The sequence below is a fragment of the Paramormyrops kingsleyae genome, chromosome 1 (genome assembly GCF_048594095.1).
Source record: "Paramormyrops kingsleyae isolate MSU_618 chromosome 1, PKINGS_0.4, whole genome shotgun sequence".
Classification (NCBI taxonomy): Eukaryota; Metazoa; Chordata; class Actinopteri; order Osteoglossiformes; family Mormyridae; genus Paramormyrops; species Paramormyrops kingsleyae.
The window spans coordinates 72,807,307-72,832,838 of record NC_132797.1 but is presented as its reverse complement, the minus strand read 5'-3'; the positions used below and the strand labels follow the sequence as shown (position 1 = coordinate 72,832,838).

General features: G+C 47.6%; 2 protein-coding genes across 5 annotated transcripts; one reads left to right on the top strand and one right to left on the bottom strand.

Moving 5' to 3' along the window:
• The first annotated feature begins 893 nt into the window (after nt 1-893).
• Nucleotides 894-20,832, top strand: LOC111855100 (alpha-1,3-mannosyl-glycoprotein 4-beta-N-acetylglucosaminyltransferase A). 4 transcript variants are annotated; one of them, XM_023833893.2, is made up of 16 exons: nt 894-1,028; nt 3,030-3,292; nt 11,023-11,190; nt 11,278-11,418; nt 13,065-13,198; nt 14,138-14,184; nt 14,555-14,668; nt 15,496-15,571; nt 16,036-16,150; nt 16,589-16,719; nt 16,857-16,964; nt 17,180-17,373; nt 18,199-18,277; nt 18,529-18,583; nt 18,946-19,058; nt 19,252-20,832. In XM_023833893.2, exons 2-16 carry the CDS (start codon nt 3,199-3,201, stop codon nt 19,276-19,278), a joined length of 1,596 nt encoding a protein of 531 aa, XP_023689661.1. In that variant the 5' UTR covers nt 894-1,028; nt 3,030-3,198; the 3' UTR covers nt 19,279-20,832. The 4 variants fall into 4 exon arrangements, with proteins under 4 accessions (XP_023689661.1, XP_072554596.1, XP_023689577.1 ...); XM_072698495.1 differs by lacking the exon at nt 894-1,028 and adding an exon at nt 1,167-1,187; XM_023833809.2 differs by lacking the exon at nt 894-1,028 and adding an exon at nt 2,182-2,614.
• A 98-nt stretch (nt 20,833-20,930) lies between these two features.
• On the bottom strand, nt 20,931-25,039 carry unc50 (unc-50 homolog (C. elegans)). The gene is made up of 6 exons (XM_023834191.2): nt 24,921-25,039; nt 23,699-23,982; nt 23,120-23,240; nt 22,672-22,811; nt 22,291-22,398; nt 20,931-21,917 (listed from the first exon to the last, which is right to left on the bottom strand). Exons 2-6 carry the CDS (start codon nt 23,976-23,978, stop codon nt 21,781-21,783), a joined length of 786 nt encoding a protein of 261 aa, XP_023689959.1. The 5' UTR covers nt 23,979-23,982; nt 24,921-25,039; the 3' UTR covers nt 20,931-21,780.
• Nucleotides 25,040-25,532: the final 493 nt, after the last annotated feature.

Sequence of the window (25,532 nt, the reverse complement as noted above, 5' to 3'; positions counted from 1 at the left end):
ATTGTTTCCTGCGCCGTGTACTTTCATCCTATTCAAAGAACTAGTTTTGTCAGGCACACCCGGTAATGCATTAACCTGGATCAAAGGCAAAATACACCACGGAGGATTAATGAACATTATGCAGAGGAATGGAAGGGTAGCTTGGTAAATAATACTGTTTTATCATCCTGTATTTGCGTATTTACATTTTATTCATTTGGTAGAAGCTTTTATCCAAAGCAATGAACATTTTGATAGAGCCGATGGCCGACCGATTACACACACGGCATCCTATCCACCGAGCTACAGTTGTAAACTTAGCACTGGAAAAAATAGATTATAGCAGAATTAGAGTCTGGAGCCTAAGAAACACTGAAATATGCCCATAAAATATGTCATTACACCATACAACGGAAGGAGCCGGACGTTCCCCACTTGCAACTACATAAACGATCTGTAAGTCTATTTGACCGTAAGGATATAGCGTGTTTCGTGTGTCCACCGGGGGGCGATATTGAAGAAAACGCACACTTTCTGTCAACGGCGTCATTCGATAAATAAAATGTAGTTCAGTATTGCTTTACTATTGTATGTCTTTTCAAACTTTTCTTTTAGCACAGTGCATTAGGATAGACATTGTGACATTGTTAAAATGTAAAATATATTGAAAACTGCTACGTTAATAGTAACATTTAATCAGCGTCTAAGATTCGTCGTTAACTCTGACGAATGGACCTAAAAACAATATCAGAAATTCAACGTAGTTTAGACGGCAAGAGAAAAAGCTCTCAATTGTTGGACAGGGTTTCTGTTATTTTATTATTTTTTTGTTTGTTTTTTTTAATGTGTTTTTGTTGTTTTAAATGACAGTTCAAACGTTGATTGATTTCTGTATTTGCTTGGATAGACGTTATTGATTTGCAACTTATTTTAGAAATGGATATTTTACGGAGCAGTTGTATGAACACTGTGACTAAATGATGGCCCCTGATCTTCTGTGTGGCCCCCGTGCAGGCCTCTGGCTTCCTGTGGGATTAGTTCACGATAAGGTGACTTGCAGTCCATTATGCCTTCTGTCGGCATAGGTTGCTATAGTGTTTAGTCTCGTTTGCGATGGTTTGGTTTCCCGCCCCGGTCAGTCTTCGGACCCACGCCACCTTGCGCAGGACAAGCGGTCGGAAAATGGATGGATTACTGGGTTAAGTCTGGTATTGTTGTTTATGAATAACTTTATTAACCTCCCGGATATATCCTCTGATATATTTCTTGTGAAGCCTTTCATTACGAGTATAACGATGCAAGTGTATTAATTACTACTGGCAACCTGCACGGGTAACTCCTCTCCAGACGACTGGGCACAATTAACGGATGGCAAAATTTAGATTTGATATGCTCTGTATATTAATAGCATTTGTGTATCTAAAAGGGAGGGGCATGATTTTTGGGTGGATTGGTCATGAAGGATACTGTTTTGTGAACCGCGACTGTACGTAAGTTGTGCCAAAGTTGAGCAACGGCTTTACTCTTTAGTACCGTTTCTTTCGTGTTTAGGTTGCGTAGTGGCATACACTGAGTCTGCCTCAGTTCTTCCAGAAACTCGACCTCACTGCAGGTCTTCAAAACATCCAGTAAAATTTGGCTGTCTTCCAGTGAGCAAGGGCCGTCCTGTACTCGGAAATATATGACTGCTATCACCTACGTAGCTTATCAATTTGTGCACAAAATTGCTGACATCCCATTCTTACGAGTGTTATGTGTGTTTTCTTGCCGTCTTTGGACACAGTAAGATATTCTTGATGTGTCATTTTCATTGCATTTCAGTTTCAATAAATACGTACGGAGCCCCGCAAGGGAGGGTGAGGTCGTGCCACAAAGGCAGGTTTATTATTCCCAACTGTCTCTTGTGATAAGCCCCCCCCCTCACACACACACACACACACACACACACACACTCTCTCTCTCTACTACAATTGGCTGCCGCTCCGAAGTTGCGGTTCAGACTTCAGAGACTCAACACGCAGTGGCGCCATTTCTTATTTACGTACATCGATCACTTCTTTATTTCTTCCTAAATTTGATATCATCTGCATTTGGAATAAAAAAACAATTGCATTATATTATAACACTTGATAGAAATGTTAATATATTTGGGGCAGGGCAAGAACGGCATCCGGGGATTTATACTGTCATATGTACTTCTGTAATTTGCATTGAAACTTGTCTTCGGCAATGAAAGATGACGTAAAATGGGTACGCGAGAACACAACTACAGTGAAGTACGCATATTGAGAAGCACCCAAGGACGCCTTTAACAATCTCCCCAAAAGCAAAAAAGAAATGTTCCACTCGGTTGTCATATGACCTGTGTCCGAAGAAGACATGCAGATTTGCACGCCGTGATTGGTCCGATATGTGCCGGCTTTAGCCAATCGTCATCAGTGGGTGTCGGCTGCGCTAAGCTTGCCTGAGAGCTCACGCGCTCTGTGCTTGTTAATTAGAGACGGTGGCGCTGCGGGGCGGTGTGGGGCTTGTATGCTCAGAAATTGGGAAGTCTTATCATCTGACTGACCGACGGCTGGACGACAGCAGGCGAACATCGCAGCTCCGACGCTGGCTTGAATTGCGGGATAGCTGGGTAAGGCTGTCGGGGCATCTGGACGGCAGTCCCGGGGGATGCGATGCCAGCAAGGTACTGGGAGGCGGCTTTGTCCTGGTGTTCACTTCGCCGTCCTCCCGCCGCGCAACCTGGCGTCCCGATCGCGGCGTCCCAGCAGGTGGATCCCCTACAGAGGCTGCTTGACCGTGACCCATAAGGGGGGTGAAGTATGTCAGCTGCCGGGTCCGGTTTGCTGTGAAATTTCGCAAGCCGCGCATGCAGTGCTAGGGAAATGGCATGATCTCCCGTTAAGATCTCTGTAAGATGCCGTGGTTTCCCATTGAAATCGCGGTAAGATGCCATGATCCCCCATTGCGATCTCTTGTTTAACCCAGTCGTTGTTTCCCGTCTCTGCGCATCTCTCATTTCATCCCGCGTCCCTTTGTCATTTCAGGTCAGAAGGATCCCACGGTTCTGAGACGCGCCCCCCCTCGTCGCCGTTCTCCCCAACGCCGGTGGATTTTCGCCGCCGCCCGGGAGATGCTCTGAGATCGCGCCCCGCCGCTGACCGCGGTCCGTTTTCCGTGCACGGAGTCGGTTCGGTCCGGACGCGCTGAAATGAGATGAGGCTCAGAAATGGGACTGTTGCCACTGCGGTTATATTCCTGACGTCGTTCCTGAGCCTGTCCTGGTACACAGCCTGGCAGAATGGCAAAGGTGAGCGAGCCGGTCCCCTTGCATGCACGTGCTTATACCCGCATCCGTCAGTCGTGGGCTTTCCCTGGACGTGGGAAGGTTTCTCTTTTGACCACGTGTTGTACTTAACACCGTTCGCTTTGGGTCATGGCTGTTCATTAATTGGCCCATATTCTCTAAATCCACTTCTGTATATAATTCACCAGTTTTCTGTGACGTGAGCGCCGCCTCGTCAAGAGGCAGCCAGGGGCATTAGTCTGAGAGCCTGGATCTTCAGGCTATTGTCAAATGCACTTTTTACGGCGCTCTGGTACTGGGGGTGGTCCTGCTCATATCAGTGCTGAAGTTCTGATATGATTACGGCTAGCTTGCAACTGAGGTATCCGAACTTTAGCTCCCTGCGGTCAGCGGAACGTTCACTGAATAAAATGGCCTGCAACCTGGGGGGTGTGAAAAAGATTTGATTGTGACCGATGGTAGTGTTTTATGTACCGTGAATGACTCGGACTGTTACTGGAATGGAAAATACAGAGAACTACAGATGGGGTGTTCTCTGTGGGTGTTCGAAAAACAGAGGTGCAGGCATCCTCACCCAGGTCTCATCTCCCGGGAAAGTAGTACAGTTTGACTGCTGTTGTATTTAGGTTTGGCCACATGTGACGGAGAATTTTTGCCCTGGATATGGCGCGAGGAGGAGTGAGGTGTGGCTTTTTATATGCATTTGCATTTCGGTAAGAAAAGTGCTTCTCCTGTATCAGTGTAGTAGGGATCGAAAGTCTTTCAGATTGTCGTCAGTCCGTTAGAGAGCACTCAGGGTTTCAGACAGGAAATGCGTGTTTTCCTGTTTTGTGAGCAAAAGACAGCTTTTGTTTGAATCCGTTCCTTAATGCTCTAATCTGCCTCATGTTTAGATGCAGTGCTGTTCTCCCAGAAATGCTGTCTGGGGTCCTTCCTTACATTTTTACACCTGATCGCAAACTGATAACACAAGTAATTAAATATCTACGCTCCTGTTGGGCCAGTTATATAGTCAGTCGAGAACCGGAATGAAACAGAATCCTGAATACAAGCAAAATCAGATAAAATGGTTTAATGATATTAATGGGATGACAGAACCTAATTATTATCGGTAATTATCGGTTTGTTAATGCTGATTCCAATGCGCTTGTTAATACGTTTGTCATGTAATATTTGTTGTGTGCAGAATTATTTGCAGAAAGGTGTCATTTTTCTGTCTCCGTTAATTGCCTCCTTTCATAGTGGCGTCTTTTTCTTCGGTCGTGTTTTGTGGGTCATTGGCTGGTGTTTTATTTTGAGCACCGTGGGCTGGAGCTACAGAAGAAAGTCTATGTTTTACTTAAAAAAAAAAAAAAAAAAAATCAGCTGAGCTGTTGATGGACCCATGTTGAGCACAAAGCCGTGCATTGACGGGAGGTGGCTAACCCCGCCTCCATCTGGCCATGGACTCGCTTTCTCCTGCTTTGCCTGGGTATTGCTTTGAGGGGGCTGAGAACTTTGCACGGGGCTGAACTCACCAGGACCCTGCAGTGGGATCCGGACAAAGGACAGAAATGTCCCTACATGGAAAGGCCACTGTTTCCTGCTCTCCAGCGTGGCGATTATTGTCTCTGCCCTTGGGGCCACGGGGAAACTTAGCTGCTGGAGTAGAGGAGAAGTTGACCACCTTCGCTCTGAGGCCGTCCTGCCATATGATTGGCCCTCTTCTATCACAAAAGCCCCCCCTGAACGCAAATTAAGCTGCTTCCTTGTTTTGTTTTGTTGAAACAAACACCGTAGTCCAGATGTTCGTCTCCCTGCCCCCAGCCCTGTCCCTGCACCCTTCCTGTCACAGTACTGTTGTGAGCTGCATCTTGCTTCATCAGTAGAGCATTCCACGGTCCAGTAATAACCCAGCAAAAGTGGAATGATGCCAAAGACAGCTAGAGAGTGGGCGGAGTCTCTGGGAAGCCTCTGGCCGATTGGCTGCATCACTCGGAGACCAGGGAAGGCTGAGAGTTCAGGCTCAGGCCCATTCTGAAGGAAATCTGAGGCTGTAGGGGACTTGGGGCCTGAGTCGTATGTTGGGAGATATTCAGGAAATTTGCAGCTTTGCAGTTTGGGGGATTTGGGGCGCCCTGTGCCTACGCCAGTCCTCATTGTCCTCCGCCGCCTCTTGTCTTTGAGATTTGATGCTGCTGCTGGTCGCTTCTCACTCCTTCCCCTACTGGTCCTCACTTTGCTGTTTCACATAGGTTCTTGTCTTGGGTCATGGCTTGAAGCTTCACCATCCTCCCCTGGTCACGTGAAGTCGCATGACCAGCTTTTGCCCGTTGGCGTGGAGACCCAGGGGCACTGCGATAGGTCCCCAGTCGTGTAGCCTGGAGTTATGCCCCCCATGTTCACGCTCTTCAAGTTCAGTGATTTACTAATTTGTTGTTTTTTTTTAAGTTTGGATCTTGTGGTTGCCTTGGCAGCCAGCTAAATCCTCAAGCAGATCTTTCTGAGATTTGATCCCTAAGTTGAAGGTGGTGGGGGGTTGTGCTACGTACTCTTCCAGATGTCAGCATCTGAATGGGATGGACAGCTGCTCAGTAGAAGATGGACAGGCTGCGTTAGCTGAGAAGGCGTCGTACGGGGTTGACGACCGGCGTAGACTGGGGTCAGCGTTCTTTTTAGGACATATAGGAAGTCTCTGTTTCTTTATTCCTTATCAGTGGGTGGGGATGGATAGCTAAGCCTGTGATGCAACTTTTTCGGTCTTCTACACTTTGATATCACTGCTGTCACGCTTTCTGGTTGTGTAAGGGCTTTCTGGGCTGTACTACAGCCTTTGGAGCATCTGGGCACATCACTTCCTGTTGTCTTGTTGGGGGTGGGATTGTGACTGTATTGTCTGTTTAGATTAGATTAGAGTGGATTTTATTGGATTCAACTTTACTGTGAATGTGCTGAGTACAGATAGAGAGCCAGTGAGATGCACTTAGCATGTAACCAAGTGCTTTGAGAATCAGAGCTCTGTTTATAGGATGTTTGGTAAGATGTGTTATAATATCGGGAGAATGAAGACACCTATGTGGACAAACCCGGCTTCAGAGCCTGTCCCAGGCCTATGGAGGCGCGGTAACCTGGTCTCACTGTTCTCGCCTGAAATATTTACGGCTCTCCTTCATATCCTGCTGCTCAATGTCAGCAAACGGATTTCAGCACCCTCACGCGTTCACCTTTACATAACCGTGGGTGGGGTTCTTTTGTGTTTATGTTAGTCTTTTCACAGTCACTCCAAAAATAACAGCGCTGTTCATTGGACGAGGCTCCCTTTCACCCGGCACAGGTGACGTTAACAGTGTCTGATAAAAGGACCTGGGCCCGAGTAGCCCGGTGCTCTCTTTGGTTTGCCCTCTGTCATCTGGCCAGATGGCCCGTGTGGCCTGCAGAGGGGATAGGTGTATTGTTTGCTGGGGGGCGGGGATAGCTGTCAGTGCAGCTGCTGTTAACATGTTGGCTTGTCCATTAGCTAACAAAAGCCATTATCCCGCTCCTCTTGTGCATGACATGAGGAAAACTCTGAATTGACTTGCCGTGTGCGCTTGGGCCCCCTATGGATCTGAAAGGGGGTGTGGTTTATTGGTCAAACCTCATCTAGGACTCTTGTTCTGATGGAGTGTTTTTGGAATTAACCATCTGAAAGAGATCCTTCATCTTGAGACAGGAGCAACACTAACGCAGTCTTCCCGAGAAAACGGCCCCTCTGTCTGCGTGCCGGCCTACAGCTTCAGATCGGACGTGGCGCTGAGCTGCAGAAGGGCGGCCTTTTATAGGCATTGGAGAGAGATGTGAGGGTAGCTTTCACCCAGAGGCTGCTGGGAGTTTAAATATGAATCCCTGTTTGCACCGCTTGACAAAACCAGGGACTATAAATAAGGGCTGTTTCCCATTTCTGATGTCACGGAGACGGCCCAGAGGGTGTGAGCGGTGGGGCTGCATTTGCATGTGCGATTATGGGATGCAATGCAGCTATAAGGAACTCCTGCGTTAATCACAGGAGAATGTTTCTGAGCAATGGGAAGGCAGCTGGCTAATAAGCTTCTTACTTAGCCTGTTGTAGCTTGTCACCCCCCCAGGTGTCTGGGGAGATGGAATGTCGAGGAAACAAAACACAAGCAAGCGTGTTTCAGCCTGCCCCATAGCCCCTGCCCCCCGCCCACCGCCCACCCCCCACTCCCACCGGGAGTCGCTGTAGGCTCGATGATGGACCTGATGGCCACGGAGGGTGGATTCCGGCCTCCACAGCACACAGTGTAAGCTAATGTATGGTGACTGGGGGGGGGGGGGTTAATTATCACAGAAACTGTGGTGAAATTTATAAACCTTGTGTGTGTGTGTGTGTGTGCGCACTTCTTCTGCTGACTTGCGTTTCTATGTCAGGGTTGAATCTGATCCCCTTGATGGTGGGGATGATGGGGGGGGCGGTTTTCGACACGGTGCCTGTGACCGGCAGGTCACTGGTTCAAAGCCCAGGACCAGCAGAGAGATTTCACTATTGGGCTGTTGAGCAAGGCCCTTAACCTTTAATAGGTCTAGGGACTAGGATTGTCACGATACTGAAATTTCAAATTCGATACCGATACTAAGGATGGTGCTCGGTACTCGATACTATTTTCGATGCTACAGGGGGAGAAAAAACAAACACAGGAACTTTAAAAAAAAATAATAAAAATTAAGTCAGAATACCACCAAAAAAATAAAAGACAAACAATACAATGAAAAAATAAACCTAATAAATAGAAAAGGCCATTATCATTGTAAAATAAATAAAATATTTCGTGACAGTGTAGACAGGGATCTGGTCCATACAAATGTACTCGGCAACAGCCCTGTTGAGCGTTTGTGCCTCTGGTGATTTGACACTGTATTTCCGCTGTTGTTCAAACAGTGCTGGTAGGGTGGGTTGTGTTTGTGGCTGTTTACGTCTGACTGCTGATCCCCCTCTCTGTCTCAGCCTGGGACTATAACACATACATAATGATTGTCAGATAGGAACAGTGGAGTTTTATAGGTTTGGCACCATGGCCAAAAATAAAGAAATAAATGAACGAATAAAGGACATAAATGTATTTTAATGTTTTTGAGCCAAACTAAAAAAACACTCCTCGCAGTGAAAAAATATGCGCGTCGTGCAATTAGATGATTGTGAAATGCGGAGAGAGAAGTGAAGACACGGCCATTCTTATAGTTAACTTCAACAGTATTGCTTGACAGTGGCACTTAAAATATTCATATTTTCATATTCATATCACACAACTTTACTCTCCTCTCGAAACTCCGCACATAATTCGGAGTGATGGTCTTTCAAATGCTTCGCTAAATTTGTCGTGCTGCTCGTTTTGGTTGCGACAACTTTGAAGCACTTCTCTTAAATGGGCTTGTCCACATCTTTTGTTTTTCCTTGTTCATCTGGTTCATATGCAAACTGTTTCCAGACCGTTCTCTTGCTTTTTACATTCTCTATCAAGCTTGGTGCTGCAGAACTAAAGCTGGAGCTGCTTTCGCCCGCTGCCATGTTTAAAGTGTGTCACTCATGTAAAACAATGGGTCCTCCAGGTAGCCGTTGTTGGGGGAGGGGTTGCCCGCTGCAGTGCCTGTTGAAAATTGTTGTAGTCTGCCAGTGATTTCCATGAACTTGTAGATGCAAAACTGGCATTTAAGTATCGATACCAGCGCTAATTGATATCGAACTCGATACTGAATTTTAGTATCGATTTAGTATCTGAGAATCTATTTTTTTGACAACATTACTAGGGACCACGTCACTTTGGAAGTGCCTGCTTTAAGGATCCTGCAGCATTCTCTGGAAATGTCCAGCCAAAGTTTGGATGGAGGGCAGATGCCATCCGCTGGTGGGGGGGGGGTGGGTGCAGGCTGGTATTGAGAGCAGAGCTGCTGACCTATCATTCTCTAGGGGGTAGAGATGTGAAATAGCATAAAGTTAATGGACCGTGCAGGGCAGTTTGGCGGGCGGGGGCTGTTTTGGGATCATTCTCGTGCAGATCTGTGAGCGGCCGGTAAGGTCTCAGTAGGTGACGTCTCCGTGACATAGACCGTGGGACATAGACCGTGTATGCATCTGCCTGGATGCGGATACATATATTCCTGCTCTCGGTTTTAAAAAGCCCTCTGCAGCGTGAAGGTCCCAGGTTTTGACGTTTAAAGTGCGAAACTCATTGTGGCTGCCGGTGTCATTGTTAATCTTCAGCCATTAATTAGAAGGCACAAGCTGGTGGTGCACTAACGGCACATCCAGCACTGTTCTGGAGGTCACGTGACTTTGAGTGAAGGTACTGGCTCCGTTCCTAAACTTTGCATAACGTCGTGTCTGGGCCTGGTGTGGAGGTCATGTGACTTCCGGCCTCATGGTGGGGGTCCCCCTGGAGGAGATCGGCCAGTGTTCTGCAGCCGGCGATACCAGGTCATCGTCACTTAGGTCCCCTTGAAGGGATGCGGGTGAAATTCAGTACTGACCCTGCTAATGGAATTGTGTTTGTGCACAGAGCCTTCCCTTTAAAACTAACAGAGATTCGTCACTCAGTGTTCTTTGTGTCCTATGTGTGGACCGGAGACCTCGTACACAAACTTAGTGTCCCGAAAGTGCCGTCGTGCTAATGAGTCTTGACTAATGTGAGGTGTGATTCATCAGTGGCGGTTGGTGGCGTCACTGTACCTTGCTGTCGCTGTTTCCGGTTGTCGCCTCGGACCCGGAATCTGCGGTCCCCTGGGGCTTCTGAGGAGGCGGGTATTTCTCATGCTCTCTGTGGAGAAACCTGGAAAGATCTGACCTTGAATTGTGCTTCAGGGTCTAAATTTAGACTAAGTGAAGAATTGGGGGGGGGGTACTGAATAGCAAAGGGAGAGATGAGGCGCCGAGATGCATGGTGGGTGGGGTTAATGTGCTGTCAATCACTCCTTGGCTCCAACCATTATATGAGAGTGACATCGCTCGGTGATTCTGCTCCCTCGCTGGCCCTTTGCAGGATCGGAAATCGAAGCTGTGATGACATCACATCCGAGTGTAACTGCATTCCAGTACAAGAAGTCGGAAGGCTATTTAGCAATACCAGAGACCGGTTTCAAAAAGCAGCATTACTTGCTTAGCAGGATAACTTATGAGATTTCAGGCTCCCCAGTTGAAATGACCGTTATCTTCATTTTTTTACACTTAGCCCAGACTTTCAATCTGTCTAGCTAAGCAAGAATTTCCAGCCAGGGTCCCAGCCAGGTTAGCCATTGTTAGCCATATCAGTTGATAACAATGCATTATACAGTGTTTTATGCATAAAAACACCATAGCAACACATCCACAGATAGTGGTTGTGTGTACGACTGATTTAATGAACCATAAATAAGACAAAGTGTTAAGAAACAGTATATAACCTGATGATAAAGACCCCAGCCAACTTGAATTCTGAGATGAATGAATTCTCCGACTTTCCGAGTCTGAACTTCTGACTTTGAGTGGCGTTCTAGTTGAAATTTCTGACTAGGACCTGTGAAATCTCCACCCCACAATCTCGGCATCTCATGCGGTCTGATTTTGTCCTCTGTCCGGTCGCCCTGTGCTTTCTGCACAGACGACGTCAACAGAGACACTCTTAAAGCGACAGGCTCGAAACATCAGACCTCAGAGGATGTTCATGGGAGAGGGGGTCGGTGAGTATTAAGGTAACATTTATTTTTTTTGTGCGCCCCCCCCATAGAGAAGCTGATAGCCTACCAGCGGGAGTTTCATGCCTTAAAAGAGCGCCTCCGTGTGGCAGAGCACCGCACACTGCAACGCTCCACGGAGCTGAACAACATCCTGGAGCAGTTCAGGCGTGCTATCGCAGAGACCAATGGCAGCAGGGACACCCTCAGCAACTTCTCAGGTGGGTAGAGGAGACGCACAGGTGTGTGTGCACTTCAGCATGCGGACCGACGGGTCGTGGTGACCATGAACTTCATTTCCTCCTCAGTTGAAACCCAGAAGCTGCTCAAGGAACTGGCCCACAAGAAACCTCTCCAGGTGCCAAACATCTACTATCATCTGCCTCACCTTCTCAACAACGAGGAGAGCCTCCGCCCGGCCGTACAGGTGGGGCAGGGCAGGACCGGGGGTGAGTCTCTGCCGTCTTGGGACCCGAAGCCTCCCATAAAGCTTCACAGCCATAGAACAGTGTTTCCCAACCTGGTACTCGGGGGGCCCACAGACGTCCACATTTTTGCTCCCTAGCGGAGGCTAGGAGGAAGCAAAAACATGGACCGTCTGCGGGTCCCCGAGGACTGGACTGGGAAGCAGTGCCATAGTGACCTGCCATGCAATGCAGACTCTGAATAACCTTGAGACGCTTCCCATGGACAAAGGGGCGATGTTAACGCAGCCCCTTCATGATCAGCCGCCCCCAGCTCCCAGACAGTCTCGTTCAGAGGCTAGATCGTGGTGAATAGCATCCGGCCGCCTGCGACGATTGAGAGAACAGGAAGTGGCGTGTGGACAACTCTCTCACCTGCATGCTTAGTCAGACCCCCACCCCTCCAAATGCGGAGTTATGCTGCCGGGCCTGGTCTTTGTAGCTGACTCTCCGACGAAAGGCAGGGAACCTGGAATGTGGCGCATAGTTGCTGGACCAGGCAACTCCGACCTCGGCCATCGTGACCCCCCCCAGTCAAAGTCACCGGTCTGCTCACCGCCACAGAAGAACTCCGGTGGGGGATTATTTTTAGCTTTTAAATCGGGACATGTTCTTTCATTAGAGAACGTACCCAGCCACAGAATGAGTTTTCCCTCCTTATCCTGGCGCGGTACATTAAACCCCCGCTGTATGTGCTCAGGATCTCTCCTTTGACTTTGTCAGTCGTTCCCCCTTTAATGTTTAATACAGTCAGAAGCCTCATTGTTCTTCCTAATTAGAGATGTATTGCTTTTAGTGCAATGGTAAGCACACATTAAACTCACTTTCCAGTGAATCTTGTGCAGGAAACCATTAGGAGGACAATACCCAAGGTGCAGATAACCCCCCTCTCCCCCCCCCCCCCCCCCCCCCACACAAAGGGGATTTGCCAAAAAGGTGTGTGCCCCTTTAAATGGGGTGTCATGGATGGATCCTCCTTACATAATCCTTACATAACCTTATGAGCAGCAGGCTGGACTGTTACCGACATTCCTTAGTGCTCTCGAAATGGCTGAGCCCCCCTCCGGTGTGAGGTTTCCACTTGCGGGGGTGAAAAGCCTTTCCTCTGGTCTGGATCTACCAGAGAACCCCTGTGTTCCTGTTTATAGCTCAGTACCAAGGGAGCTGCTGGTCCAGTTAGTGGTCCGGTTAGTGGTCTGGTTAGTGATCTGGGGTGAGTTTCCCGAAGCCTCCTTAACACTACGTCGTTCGTTAGTTCTATCTTTTAACACAGAATTTAAGAACGACGTAGCGTTAAGAACGCTTCGGGAAACTCACCCCTGGTTAGTGGTCTGGTTAGTGGTGCGGTTTACCTGTGAATTTCATGGATGTAAAACAGCAGCAACTGTTAGGTGAGAAAGGAAATACCTGCAGTTATAGATTTGCATTTTAACAGATGAATGAAATAGTGTTTGTGACAGAGCTGATTACACTTGGTCTAGGGAATGATAGGAAATCAGGAGGGTGGAGGTTGAATACAGCAGCGTCACAAGGCTGCCTGCAGTGTAGGGGAACTCCGGAGGCCAACGGGGCTCTGGTACCCACAAAGGGCGCACCGTGGGCTCAACCGCCTCCTGCCCCTGCCCCCGCAGTCTCCATGGTGATGGGGATCCCCACGGTGCGGCGGAAGGTGAAGTCGTACCTGGCGGAGACGCTGCACTCGCTGGTGGACAAGCTTTCAGCAGAAGAGCGGCAGGACTGCGTGCTGGTGGTGTTCGTGGGGGAGGTGAGGATTGCCGGGGGGGGGGCGCAGACCAGAGGAGAATTGCTGATGAGATGGCAGAGACCATGAAGATTGACCCCTGCCCCCCATGAATGTTGTAGTTGATGGCGGTTGGCCGTCGCACTTCCATTTTATTCTCATATCTTGTTCCATCCCACATCTCTGATTTACAGTCAGGAAGGAAATGTTTAAATTGTACCCAGTTTATCTTTAATCTTGCCTCAGTACATATTTCATTGTCCTCATCTCTGATTGGCCTGCCTTTTTGCATTCCACTGTCACCATCTCTCATTAGGCACTTTCAGGATCCTGTTCAGGAACCTGTTTCCTGGTTCCGAGTCCCTATGCCTTCTCAACTGGGAACTTTTGCAGCTCCCGGCCACTTTCATACGTCGCTTTCCCACCGCAAAACAGGAACTGTCACCTTTATACTAAATAGGGATGAGAGATGCAAGTTAAACTTGATAGGTTCAACTTCACACATAATTTCATGAGTGAGAAACTACACCGGCACCCCAAAACAATGGATGACGAGTTGTTTTGTTAACTATTGTTCAGTATTTTTTCACCAATTTATGTACATCTATTATAAAAATCATACTACCTGAAGATGTATATGACAAGATAAAAATGACTGTAAAGCCAGAGCACAGAAGAGAAAAGACTTTTGTGCCATAAGATTTTGTGATGAACCTTATCGTCTCATGTGGACAGTGCTAAGTCAGGAACTACATCCCAGAAGCTACAGTTGGGCCAAGTTCCTATGGTGGAAACATGACAGAAGTTCCTGAGCTCCTGAATAGTTTTTGGTTCCTCAGAAATGTTCCTGTGATGGGAATGAGCCTCTAATCATTGGCTAATTTTTATGTGAATAATACCCCCCTGGTGGTGCTGGTGTTGGTCACTGAACCCCCCCCCCCCCCATGTGTTGTTTTTCCACAGACGGACACAGACTATGTGCGCAGTGTCGTCGATGACCTGGAGAAGGAGTTGAGTCACTTTTCACGTTCTCTTTTTCGGAGCCTGTCGACACCCTTGCGCTCCGTGGCCCTGCCCTCTACCCCGGGGACGCTCTTTGAAGCTGATGTATCAATGAGGAAATGCATTTGAAAATCAGTTAACAAAGACTCCTCGGTTAGGCACCAGGAGCATCCTAAGGCGCTTGATCTCAGCGCTGCCACATCTCTTGTGAGAAGGTCCACAGACCCCTATGATTAAATGTACCTTCCGGAACCTTCTCAGTGTGCCTCCACAATTGGGGTTTCCAATTGTATCCGCGGCTGAGGTTCTGCGTTGTGGGGGGTCTGTGGGGGTGGATGTGACCCCTAAGCCTCCTAAAGGCACTTTCTTCTCTGGTAGGTTCTCCACGGAGTTCAGCTCTGGTCTTCTAGAGGTCATCTCCCCGCCAGCCAGCTACTACCCTGACCTCAACAACCTGAAGGAGACCTTCGGCGACTCCAAGGAGCGAGTTCGGTGAGGGCCAGTATCCCGAGGCTGGTGCCGTGTGACCAGTTCAGCATCACATGGCTGCCTGTGACGTAATGAGTCATGTGACGCTGACCCACCAGTTTTGGCTATGGGAGAAAAACCAGCCTTTGAATGGGTTTTCCCTCAGTTTAGTTACAGCATTTATGTATGTGGTCCAACTCGCGTCACTCGGGTGTCATTTGTATAGCACACAAGCTGTAGAACGAAAGGAATTGACAGAAGCTGTACAAATGAGTCTAAGAAGTAGGACATGTTTCCTTTATTTAACGTGTTTACATGTCAGTCTCACTGTGTTACATACTTGACTGTCTGTCATCCACCCACCGCTTTCTGGTTCACTGGCCCTTTCTATTTCTGAAAACTATTCCTTCAGTAAGTTTTTTTTTTTTTCTTTTTCCCCTTCTTCCTTTTCCTCTTTAATCAGCCTGATGACTCAGCCGCTGTGTTTGTGTGTGGGTGTGTTTCTCTTTCATTCTTCTTTTCCAGTGTGCTGGGTGCCCCCCCGCCCCTTAGCGTGTTCCTGGCCCATATGCATGTATGAATCTGTATATTAGAATGCCCCGTGGCATATCGCTGGGCGTGTTGGCGGTGGGTAGGACTCGGAGATGGGTGCTGACCACGGAGGTGCCGTGCTAATGTTTTGGCATCGAAGTGGGTTTTGTTTCAAGCTGATTTACCCACTTGTGCCCACTGCTCCCAACCCCGTGCACCTTCAGGATCCCCCCCCCCCGGCGCGCACACACTCGGAGCAGGCACTTGAGTAGTCAGCTATCTTATACCACCATTTCTCTCAATGCTTTCTATCCAAACAGGTGGCGGACAAAACAGAATCTGGACTACTCCTTCCTGATGATGTACGCAGTGAGCAAGGGCGTGTACTATGTACAGGTGCGTGTGCGTGTGCGTGTGCGTGTGTAACACTTAGCACTAGATGCCCTGGTTCTGTTATTCTGTTTTGTGTCAGCGTTCTCTGTTTCGTTTGTGATGTATAGGGTATGTCTGTGCACTGCTATCTGCTAAAAACTAGAGAAACATGAGCTGCATGCAGACACGCACCTCAGTCACGAAACACTCCTACAAAATCCTAACCCGCGTTACCTTGGTAACGAAATTCCGTCATGCTGAAGGGCATCTTAGCATATGAAGTTCTGTTGATTTCTGCTTGGACGCGAAGATCTTCAGACTTAATAAACGTTGCCATGGGAATGTAGGTGTTTAGCTTTTCTGTGAATTCTCAACACCACTGCGGCAAATGAACTCCTCTTGTGCAGCAATTATAAAAAAAAAAAAAAAAAAAAACACGTGTGATGAAGTGATTTGACGGACAGCTTTTGTCCCGCCCCCTCCATCAGCTGGAAGATGACATCGTCGCCAAGCCCAATTACTTCGCCACCATGAAGAACTTTGCTGTTCAGCTCGCCTCCGAGGATTGGATGATCCTGGAATTTTCTCAACTCGGATTCATCGGTAAGGAAGCCCCCACCCCCTCCAGTTAACGAGGTGGGGTGGTTAACGAGGTGGCTAACGAGCCTGTGCTGAATAATTTACATGGCAGCCCTCTCATGTTCCCCCGGTGGGGGTGGGGAAACTCTTCAGGGAGCAGCTCCAAGGCTGCAGATGCACGACCCTTTCATCTTCTCATGGAGGGTGGGGGAGGGAGTCTTTCTCAGCCCTTGAGGGGGGGGGGCACTGCTGCACTGCTGTGTCGTGATGTTTGAGCGGAGGATGATTGCAGGGTGAAAAGTTGAAGCTCTGTAATGAGGAAGGGTAATGCAGCCCCAGAGGGGTGTCATAGCGTATTACCGCAACACTCCGGAGAATTCTCACATCCTGCAGAGCCACTCGGCTCAAACGACAGCAGGAAAGGTGCACAGATACACTGGAGCGTTGCTTTTCCCTCCCCAGGGAAGATGTTCCAGGCTCCAGATCTCAATCTCATTGTGGAGTTCATCTTCATGTTCTACAAGGAGAAACCCATCGACTGGCTGCTCGACCACATTCTCTGGGTCAAAGTCTGCAACCCCGAGAAGGACACGGTACGGCCATGTGTGTGAGTCACCCGGACCAATCAGGCGAGGCCGGCTGTGACCCTCACCTCTTTGGTCTCTCGCTCTCCAGCATCTCTGCTCAGTGAGAAGATCGTGTCTGACCTGTCTGCTCTGTGTCCTCGTAGAAGCACTGTGAGAGACAGAAATCCAGTCTGCGAATCCGCTTCCGGCCCTCCTTGTTCCAGCACGTGGGACTGCATTCCTCTCTGGCTGGAAAGATCCAGAAGCTTACGGTAATGCCACCATGCGCCATCTCTCTCTGCTTCACGTTCAGGCGCCATCTGCTGTGTGCGATACTGGTGTGTTGTTGCCAGTCTGCACTTTCTTCCTATTCCTGTAAGCCCTCTGCTTTCTGCAAGGTCATTGGCTCGTGTTTCGGAGTGACAGCTGAACTATCCAGTCCCCTTAGCCGTTACCCCGGGTTACCTCTACTTGCCACCCTTCCCAGGACAAGGACTTCCTGAAGCCGCTGCTCCACAAGATCCACGTGAACCCACCTGCAGAGGTGTCCACCACGTTGAAGGTGTACCAGGGCCACACGCTGGAGAAGACCTACATGGGGGAAGACTTCTTCTGGGCCATTAACCCCACTGCTGGTGACTACGTCCTTTTCAAGTTCGACCGGCCTGTCAGCATTGAGAGGTGAGGCCCACAGGATTTTTCTCTCTCGTTCTTTTGAATGTGCGGATTTCCTGGTATGTGTGTTTGTTCATGTGAACCTTGGTTGGTCGGTACTCAAAGGGGAACCTCACACTGAAAACAAAGCAAGTCTGTGTTTCAGCTTAAGAACCTGCCCTACACTCACAGAACAGCAGCTTTACATTTTCATGGCTGTGAATCGCTTGGCTTTCCTGGGCTGGGATTGGTTCCATGAGGAGCAGTACCCTTCAGATGGAATTATTTTTGTATCTCAGTTACATGAAATGCAGTAATACATTTTTTGCTTGACTCTCTAAAATTCTGCATTGGGAAATATAAATCGATATCCGATATAATATTGCCAGTGCTTATCGTCAGACTAATATGGCATCGTTTTTTTTTTGTTGTGGAAAAAGAAAGATTGATCTGCTGGCCGTTTAATAATGTATTATAAACCATGTCATGGGTCATACAAATAAAAAGCTGTGTCCCGTTTTTGAACCAATACAGGATGTGATTCTTCCCATATTTTGGACCATGTGATCAATACCCCCATTAACTAGCAAATAACTAACAAAATTACTTGGTCATCCTCCTTTTTGTTTGGGTAGGTGGCGCAGTTTCATGTGAAATTATGTGTGATGTTTAACCTACAAGCTATTTGTGTCTCCCATACTTGTGTAACATAAAGGTCTCAGTTGCTGTTGTGCGGCCGGAAAGGGACACACTTAAGTGGCCCGGACCTTCTCAGGGGGAACTTCAGGGGGAAAGTGCATAAATGGTGCAATTCCAGAACCCAGCCTGTAAGACGTGTGCTGTGATTGGCAGGTATCTGTTCCGCAGCGGAAATCAGGAGCACCCTGGTGACAAGATTGAGAACACCACAGTGGAGATTCTGCCGTTCTCGGTAAGTAAAGACACCTTTTGGTTAAATTACAATATCTTATTTGGGAGATACTCTGATCCAGAACAACTTGTGTGAAGGTTCTGTAACCTGTTCACAGGCTAATCTGCGGGGACTTTATTATAGTGATTTATTCCATTTCCCAAGTGTTCGCCTTGGTTACCTACAAGCCTGCAGTGTCTGTGAGAGAGAGAGAAAGAAGGTCTGTTACTTTTAAAAAAAATTCTTCTGTGGATGATTTATCTGTGTTCCAGGACACTGGACTACAGACCAAATACAAACAGACAGAGGATCATTTCTACAGAATCGGTGAGTACACTGAACACTGGATCCCCAACACACACCAGAAGCCCAGTAACCTGCCCCACTGCGCAGCCCGACCCGATTTAAACCCGGTGGCTCAGGCCCCTCGGAGCCCCCGCCTTGAGAGATGAGGAGCAGCTCACACTGCACATTCCTCTCCCACTGCAGGCAACTTCCTGTGTGTGGTGGGCTTTGGCAGGGGGCGGGGCAAAGAAACAATCTCAGTATGTTATTGGCTCCTCCCTAATGTATGTAAATTAGGAGACATCCCACACCGATTGGATTAACCACGCCAGTCAGTCTGTGGTGTTGACAGTCACGTTTGGAGCATTTAGTGCAGTAGTAACCTCTGTGTCCATGTGCACCAGGGCATTTTGAGAACGGCATCGCAGAAGCGTCTGTCGATCCCACCTTAAACCCCGTGGTGGCACTACGCCTCTCCGTGCTTCAGGACTCTGCCGTGTGGGCCATCTTGAGTGAGGTTAGCTTCCCGTTTTAGAGATTGGTCCCCCTCCCCCCCCCCCCAGGCATGGCCGCCTGGCTTTCCCTTCCCCTTGCACACCGCCTTTCTGTTTGGGGGGGCAGCAGATTGTGATCCACAGCATGTGAGACGGGCAGCTGACCACAGCTCTGAGATTTTATTTCGTTTTCTTTTAATTCCCCTTTTTTTTTAGATCCACATCAAGAAAGTGGCCACTTAGTTGGCCTCCAGCCAGAAGGGGGCACTGTGGAGACGTCGACAGAAAGCCCTCCTGTGGCACTTCCTGCCAAACACTGAATGCCGCTCCCAAGCTCTACCTCGAGCGAATGTGAACACTACTGTTAAAAAAAAAAAAAAAAAAATACTCGAGGGAAAATTCCCAAGACGTGTGACGCAGGTGTGGGTGCTTAAGTGGAAGGGTGTCTCATTGCTGAAGGCGGGGGAGGGGGCACTTTGTATGTTATTGCACTAAAAGAGGAGCAATAGGAGAAGCAGACTGCCTGCGAGAACGAAGACATACTGATAGGTATGCTGCTGGTGATGTGACTGCTGGTGATGTGGCAGCTGTCTCCAAATATTTGCCATTATCTTTAGTGGGTGAAGGCTAACTTTGTGTAAATATTATATACATACATTTTTGTTTGTTTGCCAAAGTGTTGCTTTAAGTGGAAAATCTGAGTTCTGACCTTAGTCCAGTCAATCTCGTTCAGCTCTGATTGTAAATAGAAATCCATTGTACCCAATTTAAGTCTGTGCGTGGTCATAGGTTTAATCATTTGCTTCTTTTATGCAGTACTTGATGATCAGACCTTATTTACTTTCACAGAAAGACTAAGGCCCATCAGCTATGCGGAATAACCTTGAGGAGGAACTGCACTTTTATTTATTGACTTGTATTATTTATACAAGTGTTTTTTTCTACTTTTTGTGAAGAACTTGACGGATGTTTCATATTTTTTTTCTCTTGAACGAATGGTCTTGAGGCTTTCTGCAACATTTGCAGCTCACTGCGGTACTGGAGTGGGTGTGTCCCAATGCCTGTGCCTTAACTGACACACCCCCCGTAAGGGGCGGGGCCTCGCTCTGTATAGTGTACCGCGTGGGGGGAGGGGGGGAGGGTGCAGGAAGGACAGAGGCAGTTTGTTTTTTTCCTCTCCTTATGTACCTTTTTTGTAAATGTAAAAATAAGCCTGCCATGTCATTCAGTGTCAAAGTAGCCATTGCCCATTTCCCAGAAAACCTTGCTGCACTGCAGTCACATGATCCTGATGCGTGTTGTCGCTAATGTGCCTGCTCACTTTGAGCCAGAGGATGGCGACCTGGGGTTTGACTATGTCTTACCGATGATGTCCAGGCGAGGTCACCTGATCATAGACGACTAAATGAGAATGAAAACAAATACATATTCAGAAGGGAAGCCATGTTTTAACGATAAGTGTATGATGTGTGATCAAATGGTGCTCTTGTATTGAAGGGTAGGGTCTGACTGGGGAAGAGTTTTGTATAAAATTTAAGTTATTCTTTCCAATTGATGAACAAAGTGGTGGTTTCCTTAGTGACACCCCTGACTCCTCCCTATTGCCAGGGATCAGCCCTCCCCCCCAGCTCAAACTCCTGAATCATCAGTCATATGCTTGTGAGCTTCAGCAAGGTAAAGGTGGGGAGGGTTGTTGCACACGGCCTCCAGCAACCCCGAGCAGGTTCCGTGCCTTCATCACTATATCAGAGATATTCCATGGATATTGCAGAAATAAAGTAGGAATTGTTCCCATGACCGTTTGCCTGCTGACTTATTAAATATCGTCTTGGGAGGTGTTGCACTTAAAAGTATTTCTGCAGCAGAAAACCTCAAATCAGGTGACTCTGTGTTCATTCATTTAAGTTGGATTTTTATTCAGGAGCTTAAAATGCATTAAGGGTTTTCCGCTTTTACTTGATTGCTGCTTTTAACAATTTTTTTTTAGTTAACCGCCCCGTGTGAAGTTTACTAATGCAGCGACCCTTGGGCTGTACCTTATCTTTAGTGCCCCCTACAGGTTAAAACAACACAAGTACTGATAACTGACCCCACTGAGCTGGTGATATCTGTAAAATTCAAAGGGAAGAGGAAACTACTACTAACTGGATTACAGCTGTTTGTATCTGTAATATTATGCTGTATTTTTTCTGAGCAAAACAATTTTTTAAATTATAAATTAAGTCTCGTGGAGGAACTGCTTTCTTTATATCAGACTACCTTGGGCAAGCTATACGGTTACTTTAGTTTGTGTTCCAGATGGTCCTGGGTGAGTACCATAGCTAATCAAGTGGTTATTTTTTTTCCACCAATCAGCTTTCAGATATCTTTGCTAATGTCTGTGCAGCCTGATCCACTGCACTAAATATTTCCTCAATTAAAAACCTTTTTATTTAAGGTGCTCTGGGAAGGGAATTGGGAATGTACATACAGAACACCCTCCTAAAATGCACAGATTCATTTTCATTGTCTCACACCCTTCAATAAACTGAAAGAAATGAAAAGTTATTTTTTTTTTACACAAACAATACATAACTTTATCTACAGAGAATGTTATTTACAAGCTTTACAAAAATTAAACCCTTCGTACAAGTCTCCAAAAAAAAAGGGAAAAAAACCAAAAGGAGGGTCCTGGGATGAGCCCAGGCCGGCCCAGTCCATGACAGTCCCAGAGATCATATATACACAAGTCCCACTATGTCACAGTTATTGAACCCGGAACTTATAGAACCAGCAGAGGCCCTTGGTGAAGTTCCAGCCCAGGCAGAGGGAAAGGACATAAAGTAGGCCCAGCAAGGCAAAGGGGTACAACAGCACCACAGTGTTCTTCAGGAAGGGCAATGCTGTGGATGAGCAAAGAACCAATCAGCAACAACCTGGGAGGAAGTGACCAGTCACAGAGCAAGCAACCAAGGGTTCTACACAGTGAAAAGTACGATTCTGTACAGATGTGTAGAAAGGTTTTTTTAAAGTTCCAACATCAAGTTTCATTTGTGGCAACTGCCTTTGATTTAAAAGAGCTGACAAGCCCTTCTGTAGGCTTGTAGAAAACACCAGCAATCCTTCTACAGGAAGCTTGATTACTGTTCTCCAAAACTGTCAGTGTATGTAAAACGGCTATATGCCAATGCATGAAATACTGAGCTGCTCACTAGGATCCACACACACACACACACACACACACACACACAGCATCACAGTGTCCTCCAAACTCACCGCTGTAGCCCAGGAACGTGATGTAAATGTAGTAACCAATGGCAACCAGCCAGAGAGTGTTCCCCACAAAGTAGCCCAGGAACCAATCAGAGTTTATAACCACAATGTCTGCAACACAGTGAGTGAAGAACAGTCAGCCTCAGCATTTTCCAACGACCTGGGATTCACGCACAGTCTGGGCCTGTGTTACCACCTGGCCCAGAGCTATCTGAAGACATTTAACTGGTTGAGTTTGCCAGTAAGCTATTAAATTCAAGTACAAGCAGATAAGGAAAAAAGGTACAACTGCAGCCCTTGGGATTCAAACATCAGTGCAGTTAGTCATGCATTACTTGGCAGGGTACAGTGAGCCGGAAAGTATCGGGGGGGGGGGGGACTCACGGTTGATGAAAAACAGCTGGAGGAAATGCAGGATGACCAGCAGGGGGTAGAAGGCATTCAGGTGCACATCGAAGGCATAGCCCCACTCCACGTCGTGGTCTTTACTTTGCTGCTTCATCAGGTATTTATTTGTGACGACCCTGCAGCGGGGGGGGGGTCATTTCAGCACACACAGAACAGTCAAGGCCAGAGATGAAACACAAACCCCCCCAGGAAGCTCTGTCCATGCTTTTGCTGGGAGCAAAAATGTGGGCCGGCTGGCAAGGAGCTGGGAGGGAGCAAAAACATGAACTACCTGGGTGTCCCCAGCGAAGCGCCCCCTGGTGTAAAAGTCTGGGGAAAACTCATTCATTCTTACTGATCTAATCATGGCAACGTGAGTCTCCAGACCAAAGGAAGAACTGCCGGATGCTTGAGGGCCTGGACATGCTACGGCGTATGAGCTTACCACATGAGGGTGGAGATGAGCAGACCCACGCCGATACAGTCGATGAAGACCACCCAGAGCAGCAACTTCATCATCTCTACCAGACCCATTTCCAAAACCACACCGAATCCCACTGTGGACACTGCAGGTGACAAGAAGTGGGGCATTTTCACGTAAAGGGCACCTGCTTTAACATACACACACATACTAAGGAAGAGCCAAACCAGGGATCTGCAGCACAAGGCAGGATTTCTTGCTCAGCTGGACAACTTGTAGGATTTAAGGTACCCAAGTATAAATGAACTTTATCTTTGTTCACTGGCATTTTAGCCCAGACAACCTAAATCAGACAAGTTTTCCGGCTACGTAAGACATCCTGCTTCATGATACAGATCCCTGGTTAGTTAAGCCAGAAGGGTAAATATAAGAATTAATTCTACAAAACATTATAATAATTAAGATAGATATTTGTTTAGGTGTAGGAATAAATGTTGTCCCCCCCCAATGTCATATTCGCCCCTATGGTGTTGTATGTGTGCGAATGTGAGGGAAATATACACAAAACTGGTCACGCCCCCAGAGGGCGGGATCACACCGCACCGCAAAGCCATATGCTGAGAAGCACCAGGAAGGCGGGGTCATCTCGGGCCCACTGGTCCTTGGTCTGCTTCCTGTAATGGAAGTTGCGGTAGACCCTCTGCGGCGAGGTGAACAGGTAGAGCATCTGCCAGGCGGCAAACTCAAAGTCCATCTGTCGCACGTGTAGGAGCCGCCGCAGGTACTTGTAACGCTTGGCGCCCGCCGTGTGGCGCGCCGCGTCCCGCAAGCTCAGGCTGCCGTTACCCGTGCTCAGCGGGGAGTAGCTGGTGGTGGGCAACATGTTGCTGGGAAACATCAGGGGGAGGAGTCAGGCAGAAACCAACCAATCAGCAAAGGGCCACCTTAGTACCACTGTCATACGTCTGCCTGTTGGTATGTACATAGCTACATCTGCTGCCTCTTCATCAGTTCTAAGTATATCTGGCGTTGTACCCGTTAGGCCTGGAGGACAAACTCACATCACACACTGTCAGGGCTGTCAGCTCTCACACATCCGGCGAGAGAGACACGCTTTCAGAATCTCACGCTCACGCAAGAAATCTTACGGCAAATCTATATTTTTCCATTATAAACCTAAAATTAGCGACATCAAAAGCGTTGGGGTAGCTTGCAATCCATACAGACTATTTGCAAGGAAATAACTCTTACAAACATGTAAATACGTGTGTAGACTTGTCTCGAACTGAAAATCTTACTCCAGCCAGTTGACCAAACTTGGCAACCCTGCTTTTGAGAGCTTTGCAAGCTTTCCTGTACTAATACCACACTAATACAATTTTTATTTCACAGGGTAATTTGGGCTTTTAGCCACAACCCCCGCGCCTATTTATAGGAATGTTTGTTTCCTGTACTGATGGTTTACATACATTACCACAGGTCCCTGTGATTACTATTGATAATTACTTCTCTGTAATCCCTGCAGCGCGATCAGTGATCCATTACATCTTGTCAATACCTTACACCATACTACTACAAAAAGACTGGAAGTTACAGTAATGGTTACTATCTAGGAAATACCAGTGTAGCATTAAGGTCAGTTTATCATAAATTTCGAGCTCATCGCATTTATTTACAGCCCTTGAATGCTTGAGGCTTTCGGCTACTAGTCGGACAGCCTGCTCACTGCAGGCCAACAGTAACTCAAACGTACACTGACGACATAGAAAGATGCGCTTCGACGGTGGCTATTAAATAAGATACGTAATCTGTATTTGCAAATTACCTGTAAACGCAGCAAAGGCCCTCTGGAGCTCCTACAACGTTGATTCCTTGCTCCAGGTACCAAGCGCCCGTCCCAAAACCGAACACGTAGACCACGTCTGAGGCACCCGGAAGCGATGTCTGTGGCCCACGTGATTGGGAAATGTAGTCAAATTCAGACAAACGCTTAGCTGGGATGCGCCATGAAAAACTACAATACTTTTCACACCGTTAAAAACCCAACGTGGGTCTTCCGGGATCCCATCATGCTACGCGTTCTACATGTCATCGAGACTTATGGGAAAAATCAGTTCACGATTTACCTGTAAATGGGTTTAAAATGCGTATTTAATACATAGATGACTTATGTGGTGGGTGACATACGGCTTATGCATGGAGTTTGCTCGTCGTCCGCGGTACATTCACAGCTTCTCTTGACGTCGTTTTAATATTACCTCTATACCCGCTGACGCTATTCCAAAAGTTTGGTCTGTAAGACATGTCTTCTCAAATAGACTGTCTTCAGGAAGCTGGTGTAGGCAAATGAAATGGTTGAGGCACCTGCCGCAGGAACCGGACTGCAGTAACTAAGGCCTGCATACTGACTTAACTCTCCGTTGTGCGCTTCTGAACT